Source organism: Xyrauchen texanus, chromosome 42 (assembly GCF_025860055.1).
Source record: "Xyrauchen texanus isolate HMW12.3.18 chromosome 42, RBS_HiC_50CHRs, whole genome shotgun sequence".
Lineage (NCBI taxonomy): Eukaryota > Metazoa > Chordata > Actinopteri > Cypriniformes > Catostomidae > Xyrauchen > Xyrauchen texanus.
In genome coordinates this window covers 29,563,084-29,589,296 of record NC_068317.1, presented here as the reverse complement: position 1 = coordinate 29,589,296, position 26,213 = coordinate 29,563,084, and the positions used below count along the sequence as shown (strand labels likewise).

The 26,213-nt window shown below is 37.7% G+C and overlaps 1 protein-coding gene and 1 pseudogene across 1 annotated transcript in view; both read right to left on the bottom strand.

The window, feature by feature from the left end:
* LOC127635033 (obscurin-like) overlaps nt 1–11,996 on the bottom strand; it is a 55,319-nt gene extending 43,323 nt beyond the window's left edge. The window contains exons 1-13 of the mRNA XM_052114826.1: nt 10,901–11,996; nt 8,798–9,067; nt 8,284–8,544; nt 7,839–8,141; nt 5,855–6,121; nt 5,661–5,767; nt 5,020–5,155; nt 3,666–3,941; nt 2,958–3,233; nt 2,526–2,801; nt 1,822–2,097; nt 1,076–1,351; nt 363–638 (exon numbers count right to left, since the gene is read on the bottom strand). Of these exons, the coding sequence (XP_051970786.1) occupies nt 363–638; nt 1,076–1,351; nt 1,822–2,097; nt 2,526–2,801; nt 2,958–3,233; nt 3,666–3,941; nt 5,020–5,155; nt 5,661–5,767; nt 5,855–6,121; nt 7,839–8,141; nt 8,284–8,544; nt 8,798–9,067; nt 10,901–11,996 (4,096 nt within the window). The remainder of the gene's footprint in view (nt 1–362; nt 639–1,075; nt 1,352–1,821; nt 2,098–2,525; nt 2,802–2,957; nt 3,234–3,665; nt 3,942–5,019; nt 5,156–5,660; nt 5,768–5,854; nt 6,122–7,838; nt 8,142–8,283; nt 8,545–8,797; nt 9,068–10,900) is intronic.
* Nucleotides 11,997–17,014: 5,018 nt separating this feature from the next.
* Nucleotides 17,015–24,819, bottom strand: LOC127635032 (lysosomal cobalamin transporter ABCD4-like; annotated as a pseudogene).
* Between the last annotated feature and the right edge of the window lie 1,394 nt (nt 24,820–26,213).

The window sequence follows — 26,213 nt, the reverse complement described above, 5'->3', positions numbered from 1 at the left end:
TTCTAAGACAGGCCATGTCCAAACTAATTTGTTTTCATTTCAAACCACATTTATTTTGATATTGCTGTATATCATAGTTGATGTAATCAACAGTTTTACAAAAAGTTTGAAAATGGTTGATTCTGACAGCAAAAATAAATAAATAAATAAATCTTAATGAAATACAAATTTGAGTTTCTCACTTTGCATAAGTGGGCAAAAAGATAAAATAAATCATGGCTGTTTAAACAACTCAATGAGGTCTGCCAAGTATGGACACATTTAACAAACCAATGCAGACTGTTAACGTAATTTGATCAACCAATGAGTTAAAAAAAATACCAAATTCACAGAACCAATCATAACAGTCAATTATGTCTTACCTTCCAACAGCATCTTAAAGACTAGCTTCTCATTTCCAGCCTCACAGGTATATTCTCCAGCATCCTTCTTCTCCACATTCTCCAGCACCAGCTGACGATTCTTGCCCTTTGACTCCATGTGGACACTCTTACTGGAGCTCAACTGCTTGCCGTCCTTGAGCCATTTCACTTCAGTCTTGATGTCAGAAACTTCACAGCTCAGTATGGCTCTCTGGGAAGCTAATACCTTGACCTCCTTTTGATAGGAATCCTTGTTAGAGAAGGCAGCTTGATCATCTGGTGGGACAGTTGTAGTGAAACAAGGATACAATATCAGAAACACATATTTTTGTTTAAATATATAAATTGAGACACTTGATCTGAATAGTCAAATATGTTTTAAGCAAAGAAATTAACTTATCTAATCATGTTGTAGACTAAAACTTGCTTTTGGTTCCCTAGCATTAAAATAGGCACGAAATCTCATTTACCTATAAATCTAAATGGTAATTTCTTCTTGTCTTAAAAACATATCTAAATATATTTTTAGATATAACAATATCATAGCTTACTGAATGCTGTCTTTAACCAGATACTAGGCGTTTGGCAAACTTGCTATATGTGAAGTGTTCATGTGTGAAGATTAATACATTTTTACTTTGGTTTCTTTCACAAGGAAGGAAAACTTCAATAAAAACAGAACTCAAAGAGACAAACAGGGATGTTTTTCATACCTGCCACCAGAATCTTGAAGACTAGCTTCTCATTTTTAACTTCACAGGTGTATTCTCCAGCATCCTTCTTCTCCACATTGACCAGCACCAGTTGACGTGTCTTGCCCCTTGACTCCATGTGGATGCTCTTACTGGAGCTCAACTGCTTGCCATCCTTGAACCATTTCACCTCAGTTTTGGTATCAGAAACTTCGCAGCTCAGTGTGGCTTTCTGGAAAGCTGATACTTTGACCTCCTTCTGATAAGAATCCTTGTTGGTGAAAGCAGCTTGAGTTTCTATGGAAAAAGTATGGGGGTACAGGTTTATCATCATATACAACATCATTATCATCAATATAAGCAAATATACTTCACTGTAAAAATAAAAGTTACTTGAGACACCATTTGGGGTTCCTCAGCTATCACACTGAAGGAACCCTCTGGAGATCCTCCAGTTAACTTTTCAGTTTTTTGAGAACATTACTCTTTATTCCAACAAGAACTCTAAAAACTCTAAGGATCAACTGTTCCTTCAGTAACCCTCCATAAGCATAAGAGAAAGGCTTTAAAGCTTTTGAAATATATTTTGAAGTACCTTAAGTACATAAATAGGATATTTTAGGCTATTTTAAAGGGTGTCTGAAGGATCTCCAGAGGGTTCTGCAGGAGTGATAGCTGAGGAACCCCAAATGGTGCCTCGATTATCTTTCAATTTTACAGTGTGATTGATAAAACCAAATTAAACATGACAAAATTAATTTCCATACCTGCTACCTGAATCTTAAAGATCAGTTTCTCATTTTCAGCTTCACAGGTGTATTCTCCAGCATCCTTCTTCTCCACATTCTCCAGCACCAGCTGACGAGTCTTACCCATTGACTCCATGTGGACACTCTTACTGAGGCTCAATTGCTTGCCATCCTTGAACCATTTCACCTCAGTTTTGACGTCAGAAACTTCGCACCTCAGTGTGGCTTTCTGAGAAGCTGAAACTTTGACTTCATTCTGATAAGAGTCCTTTTTGGTAAAAGCAGCTTGAGTTTCTATGGGGGCAGTATGAGGGGTACATACCAAAATTATCATGAAAACAAGCAAATATTCTCCACTGTAAAAAATAAATGCTACTTGTGGCACGATTTTGGTGCTCTGCAGCTGCCACAACAAAGAAACCCTCTGGAGACCCTCAAGACAACCTTTCAGTTCATTGAGAAACTTATGTTTTGTTCATGCAAGAACTCTAAGGACTATCAACGGTTCCTTCAGTAACCCCATCATAAGAGAAAGGCTTAGAGGCTCTTGAAATATACCTTTAGGACATAAATAGGATATTTTAGGCTACTTTAAAGGGTGTGAGGAGGTACTCAAAAAGGTTCTGCCTGTGTGGCAGCTGAGGAACCCTAAGTGGTGCCTCAAGTATTTAAAATTTTTAAATGATAAAACCAAATTGAATATTCCAAAAAAATGACCATACCTGCTACCTGAATCTTAAAGATCAGTTTCTCATTTCCAGCTTCACAGGTGTATTCTCCTGCATCCTTCTTCTCCACATTCTCCAGCACCAGCTGACGAGTCTTACCCCTTGACTCCATGTGGATGCTCTTACTGGAGCTCAACTGCTTGCCATCCTTGAACCATTTCACCTCAGTTTTGGTCTCAGAAACTTCACAGCTCAGTGTGGCTTTCTGGGAAGCTGATACTTTGACTTCTTTCTGATAAGAGTCCTTGTTGGAGAAGGCAGCTTGAATGTCTGGTGGAAAAATCATGGTGTCGGAATGCAATATCAGAAACAAACATCTCACTATTATAAACAATAAAAACAGCAAGAACCAAATTATTATTTATTGTCACAAGACCAGGGCAAAACCAACAAGTAAAAAGACAAACGCTGGGTTGTTGTTCTTACCTTCCACCTGAATCCTAAAGAGCAGCTTCTCATTTCCAACTTCACAAGTGTATTCTCCAGCATCCTTCTTCTCCACATTCTCCAGCACCAGCTGACGGCTCTTGCCCTTTGACTCCATGTGGACACTCTTACTAGAGCTCAACTGCTTGCCATCCTTGAACCACTTTACTTCAGTCTTGATGTCAGAAATTTCACAGCTCAATGTTGCTTTCTGGGAGGTGGAAACCTTCACTTCCTTCTGATAGGAGTCTTTGTTAGTGAAAGTAACCTGAGTTTCTGAAAGAACATTTATTGTGTTGGTGCCATAGTTATGAAAATATCTCAAACATACTAAAATAATAAATAAAAGGCTTTTATTTCAATTAGATCAGAGACGGAAATCAGCACTTCACTTCTGAATGTTGCGTTTTAAAAGACCGTAAGCATTGATGGACTAATAATGTCCATACTCTGACCTGACATTGGCATGATTAATGACATGGTACACTTTGATATATAACTTACACAAGGCTGCTAACTTTTCACTTGATAACTTCATAACTTTTCATTTAAATTGTTACATCATTCTGTATGAGCATTTAACTTTAAGCTTCACCAGCATTGTTCAAAAAACCATAAAGTTATAACATTAATTAAGAATTTTGGCATGTCTGATTAATCCTGTTCATTTCAATTTTTAGTTTCAGACTAATTAGTGCTTCATTTTACCTTTTATCTTGACCTGGAATGTCACCCTGTCCTCTGCCGTCTCACATGAGTAGTGGCCTTCATCGCTCTGCTTGGCACCCTTGATGACCAGCTTCCTTTGTGTCCCCTGAGACACAAAGGTTGTCCTCTTGTCCTCTGTTATTTCTTTCTGTTCTTTCTTCCACACAACAGAGGTTCCAGGAGAAGCGACCTCACAGCTCAACACCACGTCACCCATCAGAGCATCTCTCTCCTGGGGATGAGCACGTGGCTTGCTTATAAACTTAGCTGGTTCTTCTGTCAGGGGAAAATGGAAGATTAGATACTGAAAAGTTTGTGATGATCAGTAACAGGAAATGGAATATAGAAAACAGATCACACATGGCATAAGAAACATCCACTGTCTGTTTCTAAAGATAAACTTTTAAACACTGAAAAAATGGTGACACTCAAATATATATGTACAAACAGTATATGTTTTACTTTTATTTTGTCAGGAACTAAAATGTTGCAAAAATTGGAAACAATATCAGTGCAAAAACATACATTTAATTTTAAGAATCAAACTTAGTTAAATTTACACAACTGGTTACAGACAAGCCGTGTTCCAAGAGTGCTGATATTTCGTAGAACAGCACTGGGACTCTTCTCAGTTTGTGTCTATCTGCTTGTATGTGTTTTGGTATTCCAGACGGATTGTCAGTCTGTGTTGCTTGGTGGCATGCAAAGCTTGATATTATTGCTTCTTTTGGAATTATATTCATTAGCAGAGAACAAAAACCTCAAAAGCATATTGAATATGATGCCTGTGAGTGTTTGAGTGCGATGCAGCTCTTTTACCTGACAAAACACCCTCAAATGCTTCCTGTGGAGTAGCTCAAGCCCAGCTGTCCCTGGCTGTCTACACTGACATCTTACACCATTTATCCACTCAGTACTTTCTGTACTATGCTGGGATAGGAACCATTGACTGCAGAGCAAAGATTTTAACTAATGGGACATGGAAATCCCCAAATACTCCCCAAAATAGAGTGCAACGAATTAAAAAGAACCAGTTGTTATGCATTTTTGAAAGTTGAAGTTGTGTTTTACTTGTCTAAGAAATGTGCCTCTCCTGCGCAAGATGCTGATAAAACAGTGAAATGCAGTAAAACAGATCCATCTAGTGCATGTTTACATAGAAAATAAATTTTTAAAAAGCACAGATGCACCCAAACATGTGAACGGCCCCCAGAGAAGAGGAGGCTATGCCATATAACACAAATGTACCAAAGACAACTTAAAGATCATTTTAGGAGGAAAGTTTCTCTGTGTGTGTGACATTGAAAATGGCTTGTATCACCTTTAAGGGCAAGTTGAACAGATATTTTATCACCGTCACACGTGCACTCATAGATGCCCACATCCTCGTGGGTAACGTTGTGGACTGTAAGTATACGTTTGCGTTCCACGCTTGTGGCATCATATTTTCTACCCATTCTCAGTTCCTTCCCATTCTTCATCCAGACCACCTGTGGCACAAATAGGTTATTTAAATGTTTTTTTTATAAAATGACATGAATTAGTGTTTAGTATTTAGAGATGGTAGAGTTATTTCCTTTTGTTTTAAGAATTAATGCTGTTTCCATGATGGCCTTTAAAGCTATGTAATGTTTTAAATGTTAAAATACTTTCTTCTATCTCAGCCTAGTATGCATTGATAACTACAAGTAACCAATTCCAAAGTCTATTTCCCCGAAAACTATATTGCTCTGTTGGTTTGAGTGTCCCAACTCAGCAACATTGGTTCAACCAATGGTGTGAGTTTAGGTGGGACAATCTGTTTGTTCAACTAATCACAGATGGGGGATGCAGGAAAGCTGTCTGAAAACCATCATTGTTTTTGAGATCTGTTTGGTGATGCTAGTGGTGCAAAAATGTTCCTTTTCAGTTTTAATAGTCCCTCTGAGATAATTTATTACTTTACAGTTGTTTTCTAATTTCTAACTCAATATAACTCATAATGCATGTTTTCACCTGGACACTGGAGTTAGACACTTCAGTATGCAACTGTGCAGAGGAATGTGCACTGAAGGTAAACGTCTCCACTTGAGAAGACTTACTGGTGAACCATGCAAGGGCGGCTAAAGAAGAAAGACAAAATATCAGATAAAGACATGACTGAATTGCAGAAACAGCATCTGCTGCAAGCAATACCCTTCCTTTCTTACCGTTCACATTGAGCGTGCAAACGCTCTGAGATCCGCCACCCACAAACTTGACCTGCGCTCCATCCAGCACCATAGACACCTCCCTGATGACCAGCGAGTGTGTGGTCTTTGAACGTGTGATCAGGTATTCAGATCCACTACGGATCATTTGTTCGTTTATAGACCAGGAGCCTGAGCATACGGCTGAAAGCTCCACAATGAAGGTGGCTTCTTCTCCGGCATGTGCACTGCAGCTCACCAGGCCTGTCTTTACTGACGCTGTGGGCTCTGAGCAGATCATTAGAATATTTTGATAACTTAGCCAAAAAACAACAGACTGATGTAGAATGATGTTTTACAAATTCTTGAAAGTTTAAATATTGTTTTAATTGAGGTACCACCAACAAAAACGTACATTGGTATTGCCATTTTCTCTAGATTCTAAACATGTATTTTCTAGAAAATAACTCACTGGGAGATTTAAGACATTACAGCAAGATTTTCTGTAAAGCTGTTTTAAAATTATGTGTATTGTGAATAAAAATGATGACTTGAACATGGCACAACTTTTTTTTTGACACTACCACAATGACAATATCCTGCACTGATTCTTGAGATAAGGGATTTTTTCAATCTTAGTTTTCATTTTTTAATACTAAATTAATTTAAAAGGGATATATTTGTAGACAAAGGTCTCGGCTAACGAACCACTTTTTTCTTAAAATTGACATATATTCACTTCATAACTTACATCTTACTGACTGTACTCCACCAGACACACTAAAAATATGCTATTTTAATTTGATACATCAAACGAGAGTAAAGTCTTTATATATCTAATAATGGTGTTCAGTAAAGGAGTTGAGTGATAAATTATATTCAGTACATTTTATTTTTTTGTTTTCACACTATTCTGAAAATGTGAGTTGACAAAATTAAATATTTTTCCATCTTAATCAAGTGTTGTACACTGTAGCCATTTAGTTTTTTTTCCTCAGTTGAAGCTGCCTCAACCTAAACCAGTGCTTCTCAACCTTTTTTGATGAATGCCACCCTACTTCATTCTCTTCTTCTTCACTACCATGGTTAGATGTAACATGATTTCTGTAATAATATAAGTAGACCTACTCCAAATACATTTATAAACGATAAATACAAAATATATACAGTATATTAATAAGTTGTAACAAGAATGTATTATATTCACTCACTCCCCTAATATGATATGACCATATTTATTAACAATTTATTTCTGCCTAAAGTACAGTTGGTGATGTAGAATTCTTTGCTGAATTAAAATGGTTTCTGCTTCTCTTGCCTTGTTTCTCACTGATTCTCGCAAAGCTGCGAGTTTAAAAGCTTGAGCTTAAAGAGCTTTGCGCTTGCAATGCTCTGTCCATTGAGCCGTGTCCATCTCCAGAGCCATACAGGTGCATTAGCCGAGGCCGAAATCAGATGAACCGTGGGACAAATGCGTATAAACCCATATAATTGAGAACCAACTGATATATTCCAAGTCTAGATAAATGTTTTAATGCAAAGAGGAACTTTACAATAGATTTTATTATTATGACTGATAAACACCCGCCATTAGATTTTAGTTTTTTTGCTCATATTTATCCCCTTTTATCCCAATCTGGAATGCCCAATTCCCACGACTTAGTAGGTCCTCGTGGTGGCACAGATACTCACCTCAATCTGTGTGGTGTACCCAACATACCCTGGATTCCAACTCACGACTCCAGGGGTGGTAGTCAGCGTCAGTACTCCCTTAACTACCCAGGCCCCATGACATGTTGAGGCAAATTTCTTGATTTTTAACATAAAGAGGACCTTTGTATGTTCTGTCCCTTATCTCAAGAATCAGTGCATGGTATTCTTTAAAGGAACCTTGATGTGCCATGTAAATACTATGGTATATGAATATGGCAATCAAAACATTCAGAGTACTTTTTTGTAAGGCTAAGTATGGCCACAGCAAATAACACAGTTAAACCTTGCTCACCAAGGTAGAACGTTCCAGGGATCTCCAAGTAGGCACTCTGACCAAAATCATTGACTGCTGAGATACGGAACTGGTAGCTCGCCTCCTCATGGATGTCACTGATGGTGTATTCAGTTCTAGACACAATTGTACTTGTGACTTTCACCCAGGTTTGGGCTCCCACTTTCCTACGTTCCACAATGTACCCAGAGATGGGCACAGGCCGTTCACTGTTTGGCGGAGACCAGCACAATGTGACAGAGGACTCTGTCTTGTTCCGCACCAATGGCTCAACTGGGGGATCTGGGGGATGTTTCCTTGGTGCTGAAGACAAAGGATAAGAGGTTAAAAAGAATAAAAAACAAAAAATCTGTATCTTTGGAAAAGACCATCTTTGACCAGCATGCTTTTCAATGCTGAAATTCATACATGGGTAGGTTTTGGTCTGATTTATAAATGTACTCACCAGTGACAGAGAAGCGAGTCGAGGTTTTGCAGTCACCAGCGATGAAGGCCACTTCGCCCGAGTCCTCCGCGGTACATTCCCTAATAGTGAGGGAGTACTGTCTGTTTATATGGCCAATGATAATTCGAGAGTCCTCCTTTAGCCTCTCCCCATTCCTGGTCCAGTGTGCATCATTTACTGGTTGCTCTAGTTCCACACAGAAGATCACAGTATCGCTAACTGGCACCACTGTCCTCCTAGGCAGCTTTTTAGTGATGTTGCCTAAATAAGAGTAAGAATAAGAGCCCATTAAAACAATCTTAAAATGAGTCAAGAACAGCAATTATTTAGAACAAAATAATTTCATAGGCTTTAGATACAGTAAATCAAAGAATGACCCAAGAGGTATAAACTGCATTTTTTTGTACAATAGAAAACTACTTTTTTGCATTACACTAGGTAAACCACTGTCATTTTAACCAACATAATAAACAATACGGTAATGGTGGTGATGGGGTTCCACTTAGATATTTACCCAGTACTGTAAGTTCGGCCACAGTGCGGCTGCCTTCCTTCATCTCGCAGATGTAGACAGCATCGTCATTAGTGGTGACATTGTGAATAGTGAGGCGACGCAGGGTGCCCTGCTCATCCATGCGGTACTTGACACTTTCCTCCAGACGAGTCTCCTCCATGTACCAGCTGGCCTGGGTGTTCGACAGTGGTACCTCACACAGCAGAGTCGCTGTTTCCTTTTCCTTCACCTCCACATCCTGAAGCTTCCTCTTGAATGGAATCTTTGGCTCTGACAAGGAAACAAATAAGTAAACATTCAGAGGGTTATACAACTGTCAATCATGATTTGACAGGATTCTTCACCATTTGTTTGCAATTATAATTGTGACTTAAGCAATACACATCAAATCTGTCTATCAAATAAAACAATACATTATTGAAGTTTTGAATGTAATATTTCTAGAGTATGCATTATAAGTTCTTTCCACAACTTTGTAGCAAATAATCATTATATTTTAAGAGTTTAATTTTGGCAGCCACTTTAAGAGTAAGTAGAGGCTTCTGAAAAACAGATGAGCTGGCAACGCACAAGTGAGAAGTGCCAATCCTAATATGGCTAGTGCCTAATTACCAATGTGAGTCTTTCAGCAAATTACATAATCTGATGTAATTACTGTACATCAATCTACCCACCAGCACACTTTCCAGATCATCCATGTGCCCCTGATCATTAACCAACAATTTTTTCTAGTTCTTGACTGCCACACATCAAATGCTTTTTGTTTCTTTGTGTAAGTAGCCGTTCACATAGGACGTGTTCTTGCATTCATTTGCCCACTTAAAAAAAAAAGATAATCTAAATTCTTTCTCCTTTCGCTAGATGGACATCTTTGCCCATTGCAATGTGTCTCACTGTTTTTCAGCAACTTGTGTCAAGATGCTGTCAAGTTAATTGAAGAAACTGCATTCGGTTCAGTTACGTTGTGTTGTGTCTAGCTGTTTTTGAATGCAAGATCAAGTCCTACTCTGTGTTTTATCAACAGACATATGTCTGACATTCAATTTTCAGATGATCAAGTTGGTAATTTACACAAAACAGCCTTAAATGTCATGAACTTTACTGTCCTAATACCTACACAGGAATGTCACTACACTTTGGACTGGGATGGTTGATTGGCATCTAAGTTTCTGTGACCTTTCTCTGTGGTGCCAATGGCATGAGAGTAATGATTAGAGCATAAGAACAAGCTTACAAAATATTATTGCTACACTTCTGGCTAAAATTAGAACAGTTCAACTAAATTTACACAATCTACGGAGGTCATTATGTTTATTTTGGATTATTTGGCAAATATTGTGGTCCACAATAGCTTTGGATATGGTCAATGACAAATGTTGCAAACCCACATGTCACATGGAAAGTCACCCACGCAATGGCGTTATATCGCAACTAGCCATCACAACAACTGTGGACAAATCAACATCAGTAAAAAATAGGTGTAACATTACACCCTCTTAAAGACTCTTGCTAGCACTTTGCCTTGACCAGGCTGGAAGGCAAAGATTAATAGATTCAAGTTCAATTTAAAGGTTGGTGATTTTTCGAGCTGTATATTATTCTTAGTGTACACTGCTGAACTTTTCAATTGACTGAAAATCAAATATTATTGTAATACAAATTATAAAAGAAAAAAAACATTTCTAACCTGTATAAAACTGATTTAAGCATTAATTTGTAAACCATTACTGTAAATATTAAAATATATTTGTGACACCATTTGGGGTTCCTTAGCTTCCACACAAGAGGAACCCTCTGGAGGTCCTCTGGACACCCTTTAAAGGCTCCTCAAATATCCTATGTACTGAAGGAACTTCAATATATATTTCAAGAGCCTCGAAGACTTTAATTTATTTTGGAGTTACTTAAGAAACTATGGACAGCCCCTAGCCCCTAATTGCAGAAACTAATGGTAAGATTCCTAGAGAATTTAAATGGTGTCTGAAGGATCTCCCGAGGGTTCTACCAGTGTGGCATCTGAAGATTTTTACAAAGTATACTTTATTGGGGGTAAATTAATTTTATTACATTCTACCACTTAAAGAACACAGACTAAATTCTTACCTTTGACAATCACTAGCACAGCGCTGTAGGTTTGTCCAGCCATGTTGGATGCATTGCATGTGTATAGGCCATTATCACTCTGCTTGCAGTACAGCACCTTGAGGATGAAATTCTCTGCCTGGTCCTCATACATAACGTGTCTGCGACCCTCACTGATGTTGACCCCATCTTTTCTCCAGATGATCTGTGGTTTGGGGTGGCCTGTGACGAAACAGCTAAGCTTGGCATGTTTACCCTCTGTCACTGTACATGTGCGGGTAAACACACCTTTGGGCAACATGCTCGCTAAGGCTGACACCCTCTGTTCCTGATTACAGGCAAGCCCCAAGCTGCCGAGTTCTTCTGTGATGTTAGAGGATGAGGTTGTAAGTGAGGTGGAGGAGCTTTCCATGGTGCGGTAGAAAGAGATGTCATTCTTCATTTCTTCTTTTCGCCTCTGCATGTGTGAGAGGAGGGAAGTGCTCTTGTCTGCGTTGAGTAGACGAGTGTCTTGAAGGTCCACCACCAGAGCTGCGGCAGACTGAGCTCGACCAATGGAGTTCTGCACGCTGCAGGTGTACGTGCCACTGTCCATGCTCCTAACACTCTGGATCCTCAGGGAGGTGGATTCGGTGTCTGAGGTAATCTTGATGCGGTTGGTCTCACCCAGGTAGCGGCCATCTTTTTCCCAGTCAAAGTTGGGTGCTGGATGGGCTGACACACGGCAATAGAGTGTAACGTCACCTCCCAGACCCACGCGGGTGGAGATAGGTTTCACGGTAAACACTGGGGCATGGTCTACAACAGCTGGTGGCAACCCCACCTTCAGTGTCATAGCTGCATACGCCTCTCCAACATTGTTTTTGGCACGACACATATACTGACCACTGTCTTCTAGAGTTACATCGTAGATGGTGAGTCGGTAAATGTCGCCATCCTCAACTGATTTGAAACGTCCCCATGTGGAGAGAGGAAGTTTGTCTTTCTCCCAGGTAACAGCAAGCACAGGGTTTCCCACGATAGTACAGCTCAGCGAGGCATCTCGTCCCACACTCAGTGAGAAGGCCTTAGGTCGAGTTAGAAAGCGTGGGGCCCCACCAAATAGATTCAGATCCATTACAGCTTTCTGCTGAAAGGAAACACACTTTGCTTAATGTAAAAGCGGTGTCATGAATAGACGAGAACATTGAAGAAGTCTCAGTTCACAAAAATACCTACAGTAAATCAAGAATACTGTAGTTTCTTCGTAGTCGCAGAATAAAACTGTATATCTTGTTGGTCAAACCACTTTGTACATATTACCTACTTTAGTAAACTGGGTGACAAAGGGATGATTTCAGTACTGCTTATATTACACAGCTGTTTTCAGGCATGGAGCAAGGCAGTTGGAAATAAAACAAGACTGCATGTATCCATAGATCAGTTTATATAACCAACTTTACACCAGTGAACAAGCATCCTCCTTTTCTCCCAAGTTCTCTTAAGAGAAAACAAATGGCAATAGAAGTATGAAAGAAACCCTTCAAGAGTAGTAGGGTTCAGTCTAGTTTTAAGTCAAGTGTCAAGTCAGTTTTATTGGTATAGTGCTTTTCCACTATCAGGTCAGTCAACCAGAACAGTTTTCCATCCTGAGTACATTTACATTTATGCATTTGGCAGACGCTTTTATCCAAAGCGACTTACAGTGCACTTACTACAGGGACAATCCTGGAGTTAAGTGCCTTGCTCAAGGATACAATGGTAGTGGTTGTGGGGCTCGAACCAGCAACCTTCTGATTAACAGCCCTGTGTTTTAGCCACTACGCCACCACCACTCCATGAGTACATTTAATTAACTGAACCGTGGTCAAGTGGATTGCTACTGGAACCATTACTCATCAAGCTCAGAACCATTTGACCCAATGTTGGAAAAGGGCTTATAGCAGCTTTACAGAAACTAGTGCCATAATGGTACAAGTGTGAGCAAGCCAAAGGTGACTGTGGCAAGGAAAAAAACTCCCTAAAGTCTCGTTGGTAAGGCTCTATCATGGTGAGACAAAGAATGCAGAATTAACCTGCGAACTGAAGAGGTACAGAGAGAACCCATGTCACCGTTACTCTCTGGCACTGAACTCCAGGTCGTTTCAAGAGAGCTGCTTTTGAAATTAGCATACTGTAAGACAGTTTAAATTAAAAGGATCCACTAATGACAACAAGTCGTTACAAGTAACCATGTCAAGATGGATCCCTTCTGTGAAAGGGTAAAGTGTGTAAACCTTTAGTAAAGAACAGCATCAAAATAAGTAAGCCTGATTCAATCATATACAGTGGTTCCACATGTTTGAAATGAGTTTTATTAAAATAAAATGACCATGTAATTTCAATTTAATAACCAAGTAGAGGGAACCTAATCGAATCATGTAAACCTAGCAAAACTGAACATGTCATAACAACACAAATGAAACTCTTTTAGTGATATGCTAGTTAGTGTCAGGAAGAGTTAGCATGATGAAGACATGCTGGACAGAAGTACTTCTGAGTGCAAATTAATCACATGATATGGTTATGAATTACTAAATGTATAAAGCAAATAGAATACTCAAAATGTACAGTACTGGTCCTCAACCTAGGCTCAACCTCCACTCTTCACTGTGACGGTAACACCTAAAACTCAACATAACAGAAATTCCTTCTAAATCTCAAAGTAACAAAACATGAAACACTAACAAGTCCCCCCTTTATTTCTATCCTGCACAATGGCACTTAAAATAACACTTATTTTAAACATTTACTCTCCCTGTCAAGTACCATGCAAAGCATTCTGCCCAGTTTAATTAAACCAAGAATTAAGTAAGGCTAACAAGACACTTTTTTGTTAAATCAACTTTCAATCCACTACTTAAAATGTAACTTAAAAGTTCCTCTAAGTTGCCTTGGTTACATAATTTTTTAGAGTAATATGAACATGGGAGGATTGCATAAAACTGCCAAAAGTGTAGTACTGCATTTTAAAAGTGCTGTTGCATTGTGGGTCAAGACAAAATTTGTTGTGATGGTGAACCTCAAAATCAAACATTGTGTAGCATGACAGAACTTTTTGCAGAACGACCAAATAACAAAATATAAACGGACAAACCTAAAAAGCACAACACTGATAAAATCTAAAATAATGTAATCAAATCTACTATCTCAAACAGAACAGTGAATGAGCAAGTGAAATCTGACTTCTGAAATCAGACTACACAGCAGTTCTACAGACGACGAGAGATTACAGTATAACAAAGTTAAACAAAAGGATGTCGGTCTTTGAAAAGCATGGCATTTGCCATCTCTGACACCTCACTCAGCTGAGCTGCCTGTCCCAAAAATAATCTCAGCTGTCAGGCTCCATATCCAGTATGTCCATTTGTAGAAGAGGTCTGTGCTGTGATAGGACATGCACTACAACAATGCATTTATGCATGAATGTATTTGTCAGTGGGTGTTTTCCTCATTTCATTAATTTTGTCTCAGAGAGCAGTAGAAGTTTGGCCTTTTGTGGATATACCCATAAACAGAATTCAAAGAGTCAGCTGTTTTTTTTAGACAGTAAGAGCAATGTTTTACTTAGACTGAGCAATGCATCATAAAATAATAAAGAAACTCATGACATGCATGTAGTCCCCCCCCCCCCCCCCAACTCATTGATTTGAAATGTTCCACTAATAAAATAATAACTAGAACATATAAAAGCAAGAGAGAAGTTTACTCTTAAAATGTAAAGTTAATACAGAAGCTTCACCTTATATCCCATAATAGATGAAGTTAACTCTTACCTTTTTCTCCTCAAGCTACAGCAGGTATAAATCAATAGTTCTTCATTAATATCAGATGTTGGCGTGTGAATATATCCATGTGAAAACAGTTAAATTCCACATACTGTAAGGAGCAAGGACAGTGTGTTTTATCCTCCAGTGTCTTTGCTTTCAGTGTGACAAATAGATGACGCTCCTCTATCAGTCCTGCCTCCCGTTTAAAATAGACCTGTCACTTACCAGAGCCAATGTCGGACACCGGACTGATGTTTAGCTGGACTGTTATTGTTGAAAAACACTAGGCCTACTTCAATATGGCAAGCCGCTTTAACAGTTTTTTCCTTAAAACTCCTAGTCTGAGGGGTATATGAGGTTTAGCTTTACAATAGCCTATAAGGAACACTTTTAAGTTAACATATACTTTAACTTTTAATTATATGTTAATCTTTTTATAACATTAATCATTTTAACGCAGTTTTAATTAAGATAATTTATCTATTTTGACTGGTCAGGGTAGTACAAATCTGTGTAAAATCTGACAATGAAATATTAATATTTCATAATATATATACAAATTCTTTCACAATCCTTTTTATAACTTTTTCTGTTTTAATTTTCCAATATGGTGTACGTTGTCATGCCATGCAATTTCTGTCTTAAAGCATATTTCATATTATAAAACAATAATCAACAACACAGAATTGATGAACATTTATTTTAACTTGTACATGTTACGTAAGCCATAGTTTATAATACAAGAGAAAGGCACATGCAAGATTGTGCTGTTACATTTACAAGCTTTGATCTTTTTAAAGGTTTCTTTGCATTAACATGCTTAAAATGTCATTAAATAAGGCACATTTAGAGCACTGCTGCAAATTTAATGAAATTTCAACACCACAATTGGACGATTTCATAAACCTCAGTTCTTTGGTTAATATACATGTTTGAAAACCCACTTTAATCAGATCACTTGACCATATAAGCTGTTTTACTCAAATGTAACCCTTTCTCGAAGCCTTTGGGTTGTGATGGTTTGGTTATTTCTCTAGTGATTGTCTCACATTTTTCTGAAATGCCTTTGAATGGGTCTTTCCCACGATCTGTTTCAGTCAGCCTGTTGATTGACAGCAGCAGATCGGCCAGGCTCACATTTAAACCTGCCTGAAACTCAAGCATAGGGATCAGTCGAACCCTTTGGTAGGTGGGATAATTTTGTGCTCAGCTTTCTGCTTCAAATGTATCACTTTCACAGCCCAATCTGGCTTTGAGCTATTGCTGTTCTGCTACAATGTTGCAAAAAACGTTTTCACACTGTAAAAACAACCATACATCCGTGGTTATGTAAATTGTGTACTACTACAAACAGTGGGACATACATAGTGGCTCAAGGCTGGTAATTGGGGGGTTGATGGTTCAAGCCCCACAAGGATTGTCTATATACACCATAGGTTGCATTGTATAAAAACATCTGAAGAGCAATTTGCTTGTGTTTATTTTAAGCCAAACAGTCCTAGTTCTTTTAAATGCTGCCAACACTCTTAAGATACAAACCTGTGGCCAGAGAATCCAGAACAGAAGCCTTAAATGTTTTCTAAATATATAAGGTGAGAAACAGTTCTAATTTAAGCTGTGAGCTACATATATAATAATATTAAAGCATGAGATATAGTATGGATGTAGTGGGAAAGTCATTTTATTCTACATTTGCTTCCTCAAGACATTCCCGCCAGCTAAAGGCTTAAATATCTTTATATATTCATGTACTGTTGGGTAAAGTGGATATATCTCTTCAGTATGGAGTATAGATTATGAGTAGAAAGTGGGTTTTTATATATCATTTATAACAGTAAATATTATTCCAGAAATGTAATTGCTCTAAGGCTGGAAAATGTTGGCCCTCTCCTGGTCAGGAATAGAAATTACACATAAAACAGTCTTTTTTTCCTACAGGTTAATTTATTGGGTTTCCCTTAAAAAGCAATTTACTTCCAACTTCACTGAGCTAAAACAGCTGGGACTAAACTGACTATTTAGTCATTTGCTTACACATTAAAAGGTCAATATCCATAATGTGTATAAAATGATTTATGATAAGATATTTGAAATATATTCTAAAGGCACTTTGTCTGAAATAGTTTGAAATGTTCCTATATGTCCTTCGTTACAAAAATCCCTTAAATTATTTAAAACAACAAATTAAGGATGAATGAAGCAGCAAGTTTCCACAACAAAAAAGATAATGTCAAGAGTATGACAAGAGTGACATAAACATAACAACTATTCTCCAAAGTTTTGAGCTACTTGACATGAAAGCACCAATAATGCATCACAAACAGACCCGTATTGTCTGTTTAGAGAGGTAAAGTCTGTAGATTCACAGCTCTTTGAGTTTGAAGAGTTCCCATTGGCCACCCCCACAGAGTCGCAGCATGACATCATGATACTGTTTAAAAAAAAGGCAAATCAAGAATCAGGGTATGCAAGTAACACCCTTACAAACTTTAAATAATAACAAAATGTTTTATTTATCCAGTGCCCTTCAAAATCTCAAGTTCACTTTACAAAGCCTGAATATATGAACATTAACAACACTGTGGTGTTACATTAGTCAGTGTGAAAAGGTCATAGGTCATCACCTTTTCCAGACTGCTGCGGTGACCCAGGCTGATGAGGGTCATTCCCAGCTGCTTACAGGCCTTATAGAGCTGCCCTTCTGCCTTCTCTGTGAGGGCACTGGTGGCCTCATCCAGCACTGGTACAAACAGCATTATAGTTCACGGCACGGGCCAGAGGAATGGGATAAACTGATTGGTTGTTAAAGGAATATTCTGGGTTCAATACAAAATTTAATCTCAATCGATAGCATTTGTGGCATAATGTTAATAACCACAAAAATGAATTTTTCTTGCCCCTCCTTTTCTTTAAAAAAAAGTAAAAATCGAGGTTATTGTGAGGCACTTACAATGGGAAGTGAATTGGGGCCAATTTTTGAACGTCAAAATACTTACTTATTTTTTTCAACAAAATGTTTTATTTATTTTTTTTTAAGAAAAGGATGGACTACCGCTGACTACCACCCCTGGAGTCATGAGTTTGAATCCAAGTCGTGCTGAGTGACTCCAGTCAGGTCTCCAAAGCAACCAAATTGGCCCGGTTTCTAGGGAGGGTAGAGTCACATGGGGTAACCCCCTCTCGGTCACTATAATGTGGTTCTCCCTCACGGTGGGGCACGTGGGGAGTTATGCGTGGATGCCATGGAGAATAGCGTGAGCCTCAACATGTGCTACATCTCCGAGGTAACGCGATAAACAAGCCACGTAATAAGATGCACGGATTGACGGTCTTAGACCCAGAGGAAACTGAGATTCGTCCTTCGCCACCTGGATTGAGGCGAGTCACTACTCCACCACAAGGACTTAGAGTGCATTGGGAATTGGGCATTCCAAATTGGGGAGAAAAGTGGAGACAAAGATAAAGAAAAAAAAGAAAAGGAAAGATGGGTCTAAATAATTTTTTGTGGTAATCAATATTATGACACAAATGCTGTCGATTGAGCTTAACTGTTGATCCCGGAATATTCCTTTAAAGACAATAAGTAAAACAATCAATGTGGTGAAAGTTTACGAAGGAACTGACCTGCATATTCGGGTTGTAGGTAGAACAGTCTGGCAAAGCAAAGCCTTTGCATTTCTCCTGGTGATAAAACATCGTACCTGTGAAAAAGCGAGAATTCAATTTTTATTTTCTTTAAAACACTCAGAACACTCACCCCCTCTCATAATTTATTCACACTCATGCCATCCCAGATGTCTGTCACTTTCTTCTTCAAAAGAGAAACAAAGATTTTTAGAAGAATATCTCAGCTCTCCAAAAAGCACATAAAGGCAGCATAAAAGTAATCTATACAACTCCATTGGTTTAGCCTTCAGAAGCAATCCAGTCGATTTTGGGTGAGAACAGACCAAAATACAACTCATTTTTCACTGTACATCTTGCCACTGCAGTCTCTAGGCATGATCATGATTTCAAGCTCGATTGCTCTTCCAAGTGCTTGACGCGTGTGCAGAGGTGCTAGGCGGCACTAGGAAGTGTAATCGAGTTTGAAATCATGATTGCTAAGAAGACAGTTGATGTCAAGATTTAAAGTGAAATAGGAGTTATATTTTGGTCTGTTCTCATCCAAAACCAATTAGATCGCTTCAGAAGACATGGATAAAACCACTGAATTATTATGGATTACTTTACTGCTGCCGATATGTGCTTTTTGGAGCTTCAAGGTTCTTCTAGAAATATTCTTCTAAAAATCTTAATTTGTGTTCAGCTCAAGAAAGGAAGTCATACACATCTGATATGATGAGAGAAATTTAATTTTTGGGTGAATTATCCCTTGCGTCTAACTTGACTAACCATTACCAGATACTCATTTCTCACCAAGTCCAATCTACTTTATTATCCAGTCCTCCAGTTCTGGCAAGAAGATTCGACTGACATACAGTGACACAAAACATGCTGTTTACAAATCGGTTTAAAAAGAGCAAATTATAAAGAGAACAATTATGGGTGTCAAAATATGTTCATTTGCTCAATCACATTTGTAATTATTTATCAAACATAAAATAAAAATCACTGAAGCATATAAGAGTTTAGTTTTACCAAACCAGCAAATTCCAGGCATTTTAATATTCTTTCTTCATCTTTAGGCCCTATAAGAAGAATTTGGTTTGGTTAACAAGGTGTGAAATGTCATCATTATCGAAAGTGTGTTCTTCAAAAGACACTGACAAGTTTGCATGGCATGCATAATGTAAAGTTCATTTACATATCACATTTCATACACAATGATAATTCAAAGTGTAGGCAACCATAATGAGTTTCAATCCATTATCTTTTATTCAAATAATCCATGCCATTAGATTTCATGGGTTTAAAATGAGATTATCTATACCTGTGGCTGGATATACGTCCTTTAATGGATAGATCACCTGCAAAGGAAAGCCAGAAAATTAGCATCATCTATACCAAAAAAAGATGACACATTTTTTATAACTAACACAACTCTATTATTTGTAGAATTGTGCATATATTGTGGCCTTCACTGACCTGTTCTCGGAGCGTGCCATCAGTCAGATAGGGTTTCTGTGGAAGGAACAACACACCCCTCGTATGGAGGCCCAAACCTGCATTAATAATAAATGAATAAATGTAATAATAAAAAAATAAATAAAGTAATAAATGTCTTGATAAAACAAATATAGTTCGTTTTTAATACAATTTATTCCTGAATTTATTATTGCATGACTTTATTCCTTTATTATTTTCTATATTTATTTTTAACTTTATTTTTATTCTTTTTAACTTTTAATTATTTATTCATTTATTTTGCATATTTGTATTTATGTCTTATTAAATTTTTTATATTTATTTATTCCCACATATATTTATTTCCATATTTATTTATTCCCATATATATTTATTTATTTATACATGTATTTATTTTTACTTTTCTATGTGCAACATGTAAATGAGGGAGGCGGTCCTTGCGGAGCTCAAGTGCATCATTGGATGAGAGCTAAATAGTACTTATCGGGAGCAGATGGACGTCCCACATTAGCACACTTTAACTCACACAGATTTTGAATATGCAGGGAAAAGTTTTGCAGAGAGTTTAACAATCCAGGAAGTGCTACGACATTCATACCGGCATACAGCTCTCCTAAACCATCAATAAGCACCTCTACTCTAAATGAAACATAGTTATTTGATGCGTGGTTATCGACTTCATTCGCAAGTGTCGCAACTCTCTAGATATATGTGAAGAGTCAGCTATAGTTTTTTTTAATTTTTTTATTTTAGATGTATACATACATAAACGATCAGGGAAATGAAGCATGGTTGTATATGATGAATGCATAAATAAATAATAAAAAAACAAAAAACAAATGAAAGAATAAAAATGGTTTAAATAATAAAAATAAAAAGAGAAAATAGTAAATAAAAGAAAAAAGTCATACAAAAATAAATTCAGGAATAACTTTCTTTAAAAAATAATTATATTTGTTTTATCAAGACATTTATTCCTTTATTTATGTTCTTATTATTACATTTATTTATTTATGTATTTATTTATTATTTTTGCACGTTTTGTCCTCCATACACAAAACCGTGCCGTGATATGCAGAAAAGGACCCCCCGCACACTCAACAACTTCTGGGCCAGTTGCTATGTCAAATCCCGGACCGATTTCTCTTGCCAGTCCAGCCCTGGTGAGAACAGACCAAAATGTAACTCCTTTTTAAAAATGTTAAGCTTGATTACACTTGACACATGCGTCAAGCGCATATACTGGAAAAGGGGCTGTTTTCATCCAAAGCCATCATATAGCTTCAGAAGACATAGATTAAACCACTGGAATGGTATGGATTACTTTTATGCTGCCTTTATGTCCTTTTTGGTGCTTGAAAATTTGGACCCCATTGACTCGCTTTGTATGGATATATTTGCATCACATCTCTATAAAAATATCTTCTTAAGTCATACGAGTTTGAGACAGCATATTCCTTTGAATCATTCTGTAGTTGTATTTATATATACACTATTTTCAAAATACTTCTTAAATTCAGTAGTCCTGTTTCCATGGATTTCAGCATACAGGTTATTAATGAGAGAGTGACTCTTACTGTACAGCCAGAGCTCCTTGTTCATCAGGTTTCTCTGTGTGTGCAGGAGCTTCTGTAGTCTTTGGTCAGTTCGCATGTGTTCCACCTTCCCTGCTCTGAACAATGACACATCACTCAGTGTGTTAACAAAAACAATTCTTCCGCTCTGAGAATAACATGTTGATTGTTTTTTTGTTCTTTCTATGTGTACAAAGAATTACAGTATGTTGAATTTTGATACTGACCTGTAGAAAGCAGCTGATTCCTCATTCACTCTAATCTGCATGTGTTTAAACCTATGAGAGATGTAAGACAAGCCAAAGACATGATCATCACAGCTGTCAAAAAGAACTGCTGAAATAGTGATGCACCCAATCATAGAAAATGTGAAAACATTTGGGAAGAATTAAGATTATGTGTATGCACATTATATCTATTAATGAAGTCGATAATCTAAGATTTACCCATGTAGGGTCGCTATGTTTAATATTTTTGAATATTGTTGTGCAGTTCTACCTGAAATCTCCCTCAAGCTTTTCTTGCTCAACAAGTAGAGACACAATGGGTCCTATCAATATCTTGTTGATGAAGGTCCCAACCACGAAGTACCCAAAGATGCTTACAACTCCAATCCAGCCGGCACTGTGGACAAAATGTGAGTTCAGTCAAAAAAAAATTATTAAAGGAATATTCCAGGTCCAATACAAGTTAAGCTCAATCGACAGCATTTGTGGCATAATATTGATTACCATAAAAATTCATTTCGATTCGTTCCTCCTTTCCTTTAAAAAAAGCACAAATCTGGGTTACAGCATTTACAATGGAAGTCAATATTAAACATTAAAATACTCATGTTTCAAATGTATAGCCTAAGGCATAATCAATATGCATGATAACATGATTTTAGTCTGACAAATATCGCTTGCTTACCTTTTCCGTGTAAGATATATCCAATTTGACAGCTTCGTTGCCATGACAACGTAATGTCATAAACCCTGAAACTATTTAAAACTCAAATAATCGACAGTTTAAACAGAAGAATTTATGTAAGTGCTTTGATAAATTATAAGCTACACATTTCTGTCTTTAAACCCTCCAAAAATTGCCCAATTTGCCACAAATGCTGTCGATTGAGTTTAACTTGTATTGAAACTGGACTATTCAAATGTATGGATCCTTCCACTAGATGGACTCGGTGATATAGATATTTCATTATATAGATCTGCATAAATTCAAGCCTGATTATGGGTATAAGTAATTGGCCTGTTCATATGTTGAATGATTCTTGTTTTGAAACTAGAGATAGACTGATATATCAGTTTTACCAATAAATTGTTGCTTTCTTGAAGTTAATAATTAATTTTTTTTACTATTATTATTCCTTCATGTTCCTCTGTGGCCGGCACTGAAGGATATGGAACAGCTTGGCTCCATAGTAAAACAGCGGCCTCTAGAGGTGAAATAAATAACAATGACATGGGGATTTGCTGTATCTAAATCTTTCATCATTGACATCATTCGTCCATATTTTTATCTTCAATTCAATGCATATTTTATTTTTATTAGATAATCAGGTGTTCTAAACTGAAGCAAAGGCATGCAAAGAAAAAAGCGATTTTAAAGAAACGTGCCCTGTCAGCACATATTTCATGCTTTCAACTTCATATCTTGTGAATAAAGTAGCAGGGCATCCGTCGCACACTGCCCCCAACCTGTGTTGGAAGCGTCCGTGGTCACCGCTTTCTGCCTAAAAATCTTCCCCAGCATGACACCTTGCTGGTAGAAGGCAGGAGCTGTCCAAGATGCTAGAGCAGCTAGACAGCGGCGAGATATACGTATGCGCTAGATTTGATCAAAAATGACTTTTTTCAAATAATAATGGTGTTGTTTTTTACATCAGTAATTTCCTGGCTATACTTTGTGATCAGTTGAATGCCACTTTGGTGAATTAAAGTACCAATTTCCTTCCGAAACAGCAAACTTTATGACTCTTGTAGCCCATCTGTGCCCATCATAGTAAAGAAAGATTTTTTTTTTTAACTATTGGCTGATTAATCGGTTTAGTTAAAATTCACTATCGATCGACCTTTAGTTAGAACAGGCCTGTCGGGTTGCCGCTGTAGAGACTGCGCAATTACAAGCTCAAATACACACATATCATCTCTTCGTGTGTCTCTCTCACCTGTTGAAGCACTGATAGGTGTAGTAGGACATAGTGAACGAGGAGATGAGAAGTCGACTGGCCATCGTGCTCATCTGCTTACATAACCTCTCTACATCCTGACTGATGCGCTGGTCCCTAAACACACACACACACACACACACACACACACACACACACACACACACACACACACACACACATTGAATAAACCCCTTATGATTCAAAGTACATACAGAGATTTCATACTGACATAATATCACAGGTGTTTTGTGAATAAATTACGGGTTGTCGATGTCTTTGCACAGTACATTGAGGGTGTAGTAAACGTGCCCCTGGAAGTATGTGTTATGAAGTTCTTTGGTTAAAGACTTCCTCCAGCTCACAGATGTACTGATCCAGACTTTTCAGCTGCAGATCAATTATTAATTAGTTACTGATTATGGCCTTAATCAGGATTGGATACTTAGCAGGCACTTGCTCATCCAGGATCAACCTGTATGAGATTTGAACCTACAGACTTTTAGTTACCAGTCCAGAACGAACTACCAATTCACAAATATACGCAAGGCATCAATATGCACTTAAACTTCCATTAGGCATTGTATGAAGACAATCATCTTTTGGAGCAGTGGTTCAATGTCGTGCCTCACCTCTAAACTTCTTTGAACACACTGACTGAAGCAATTTAACTCACCGCTGAATTAATAAGGATGAGCAGGACTGCAAATGCCACCAGATGTTTGAACTTCCCATAGCTTTTCTCAGACAAAACCTCATAGAACTGACTGGGAATCAGACCCACTTGATAAATTATGAGCTGCACTGAAATACAAAGAAAATGCATTGAGAAAACAATTTAGAATAACTTTCAATAAGAACATTAAAATGATGTAATTTTAAACAGGTAATTAGTGATTGGTCCAATTTTTAGAAATATATCTTTCTCATTCAGACCCTTGGTTGAAACCCCAGGATCTGTAGAGAAGACAGAACAAGCCGCCATTACCCAGTCCAGCAGTGTGAGCATTTACAGATGATACCTGAAAGTGTGACTCCAAGGAGCGTCGTGAACATTCACACACTCTGGTTGGACCAGGATGGGAAAAGGATCTTCAGAATACTGCTGAACCTTTGAAGGAATTTCAAGTCTAGTTTTGGTCTGGGAGAAAACATCCACATTAATCAAGTAAAATAGTGACAGTTGTTTAACTAACAGACATGGTTCAAAATTTCATCAAGACTCGGTTAGACACAAAAAGACACTTTTCTTTATTTCAGGTCGATTTCTTAAGATAGAAATGTAGGATCTTACCTTTTCACACTGGTGTTCTTCATAGATGGCATGGTGAAAGATTGGTTAAACTAGTGTACACTACCAGACTTTCTTACAGTCAGATCTTATAGTTTTATGACTTTTTAAGCTCACATATGAGTTTATTGAAGGAACTTTAAGCTCAAAGTCGAAGACAGCATGTGATAGATAAGTAAACATGATTTAAGTCACTCAAACTTCTGTCAAAAACATCAGGTTTTGGCGTCTCTTTCATTGTAATGTAAGAGACTTATAATCGCATCTATTCGCTGATAAGGGTTTTATTGTATTGCATGAATAAACAAAAAAAATACATTACGCTATTATATTTTATATCTGTTTTTATTTATTTTTTATATATATATATATATATATATATATATATATATATATATATATATATATATATATATATATTCCGTATCACATGTAAACAATCCTTCTTCTACGTCTCAATCTGAACGCGCATGCTCTGTGTGACGCTGCACTGCCGCCTAACGCACAGGGATGGTTATTACAGGACTGGTTGTAGTCAAAGTATTTACAAGGAAGTCTGTCCACTCGGCTGCCATTTTGGGAAAGCTCACGAGCAGCTTTTTACTATAAACACAAGCGGCAAAAAAGTGTGGCACCTATATACTTCAATGAGGAAAGACCAATAACTCCAAAACGGTTGGTCAAGATTGCGAACAAAGAACTTATTTCAAGTCAGCAGTTAAATCTAACAACGATGGTATCATACATTTAGCTTCTTAAAAATTTAAATAACTGCACTGTTCATATTTGTATTAGAATTGCACTATGTATGTGTATAATTATTTTTTATTATTATCTATGTCTTGCTATTAGACCCCTGCAAATGATCCAGTATGCAGCAGCACGTCTGGTCTTTAATGAGCCTAAGAGAGCACATGTTACACCACTCTTTGTCTCTCTCCACTGGCTGCCGGTTCATGCACGTATTAAATTCAAGGCCCTGATGCTGGCATATAAAACAGTCACTGGGTCTGCTCCAGCATACCTAAAAACATTTATGCAGAGCTACCTTCCCACCAGAAGCCTGCGGTCGGCTAAGGAACGTCGCCTTGTCGTCAGTGGCGGTCTTAACATAGAGGCATAGGGAGGCGGCTGCTTGGGGCCCCCTACCAGCGGTCGAAGTAGGGGGGCCCCCAACCAACCTAAAACAAATAATAAGAAATAATCAAATAAAAGGCCCCTTATCATCATGAACGCTTCAAAAGCATAGTACATTTTATTAACATTCTTAAGAAATACTTTGAAACGTTGAAGTACTGGTTAAAATGTCCAGTTCATGGTTATCTGTCCCTACACATACACCCCTATTTTCACAATGAAATGGACTAGTCCAGTAACGGTAGCGCCGCGAAAGATAAACACACAGTGACAGGAGGACAGGGATGTACAC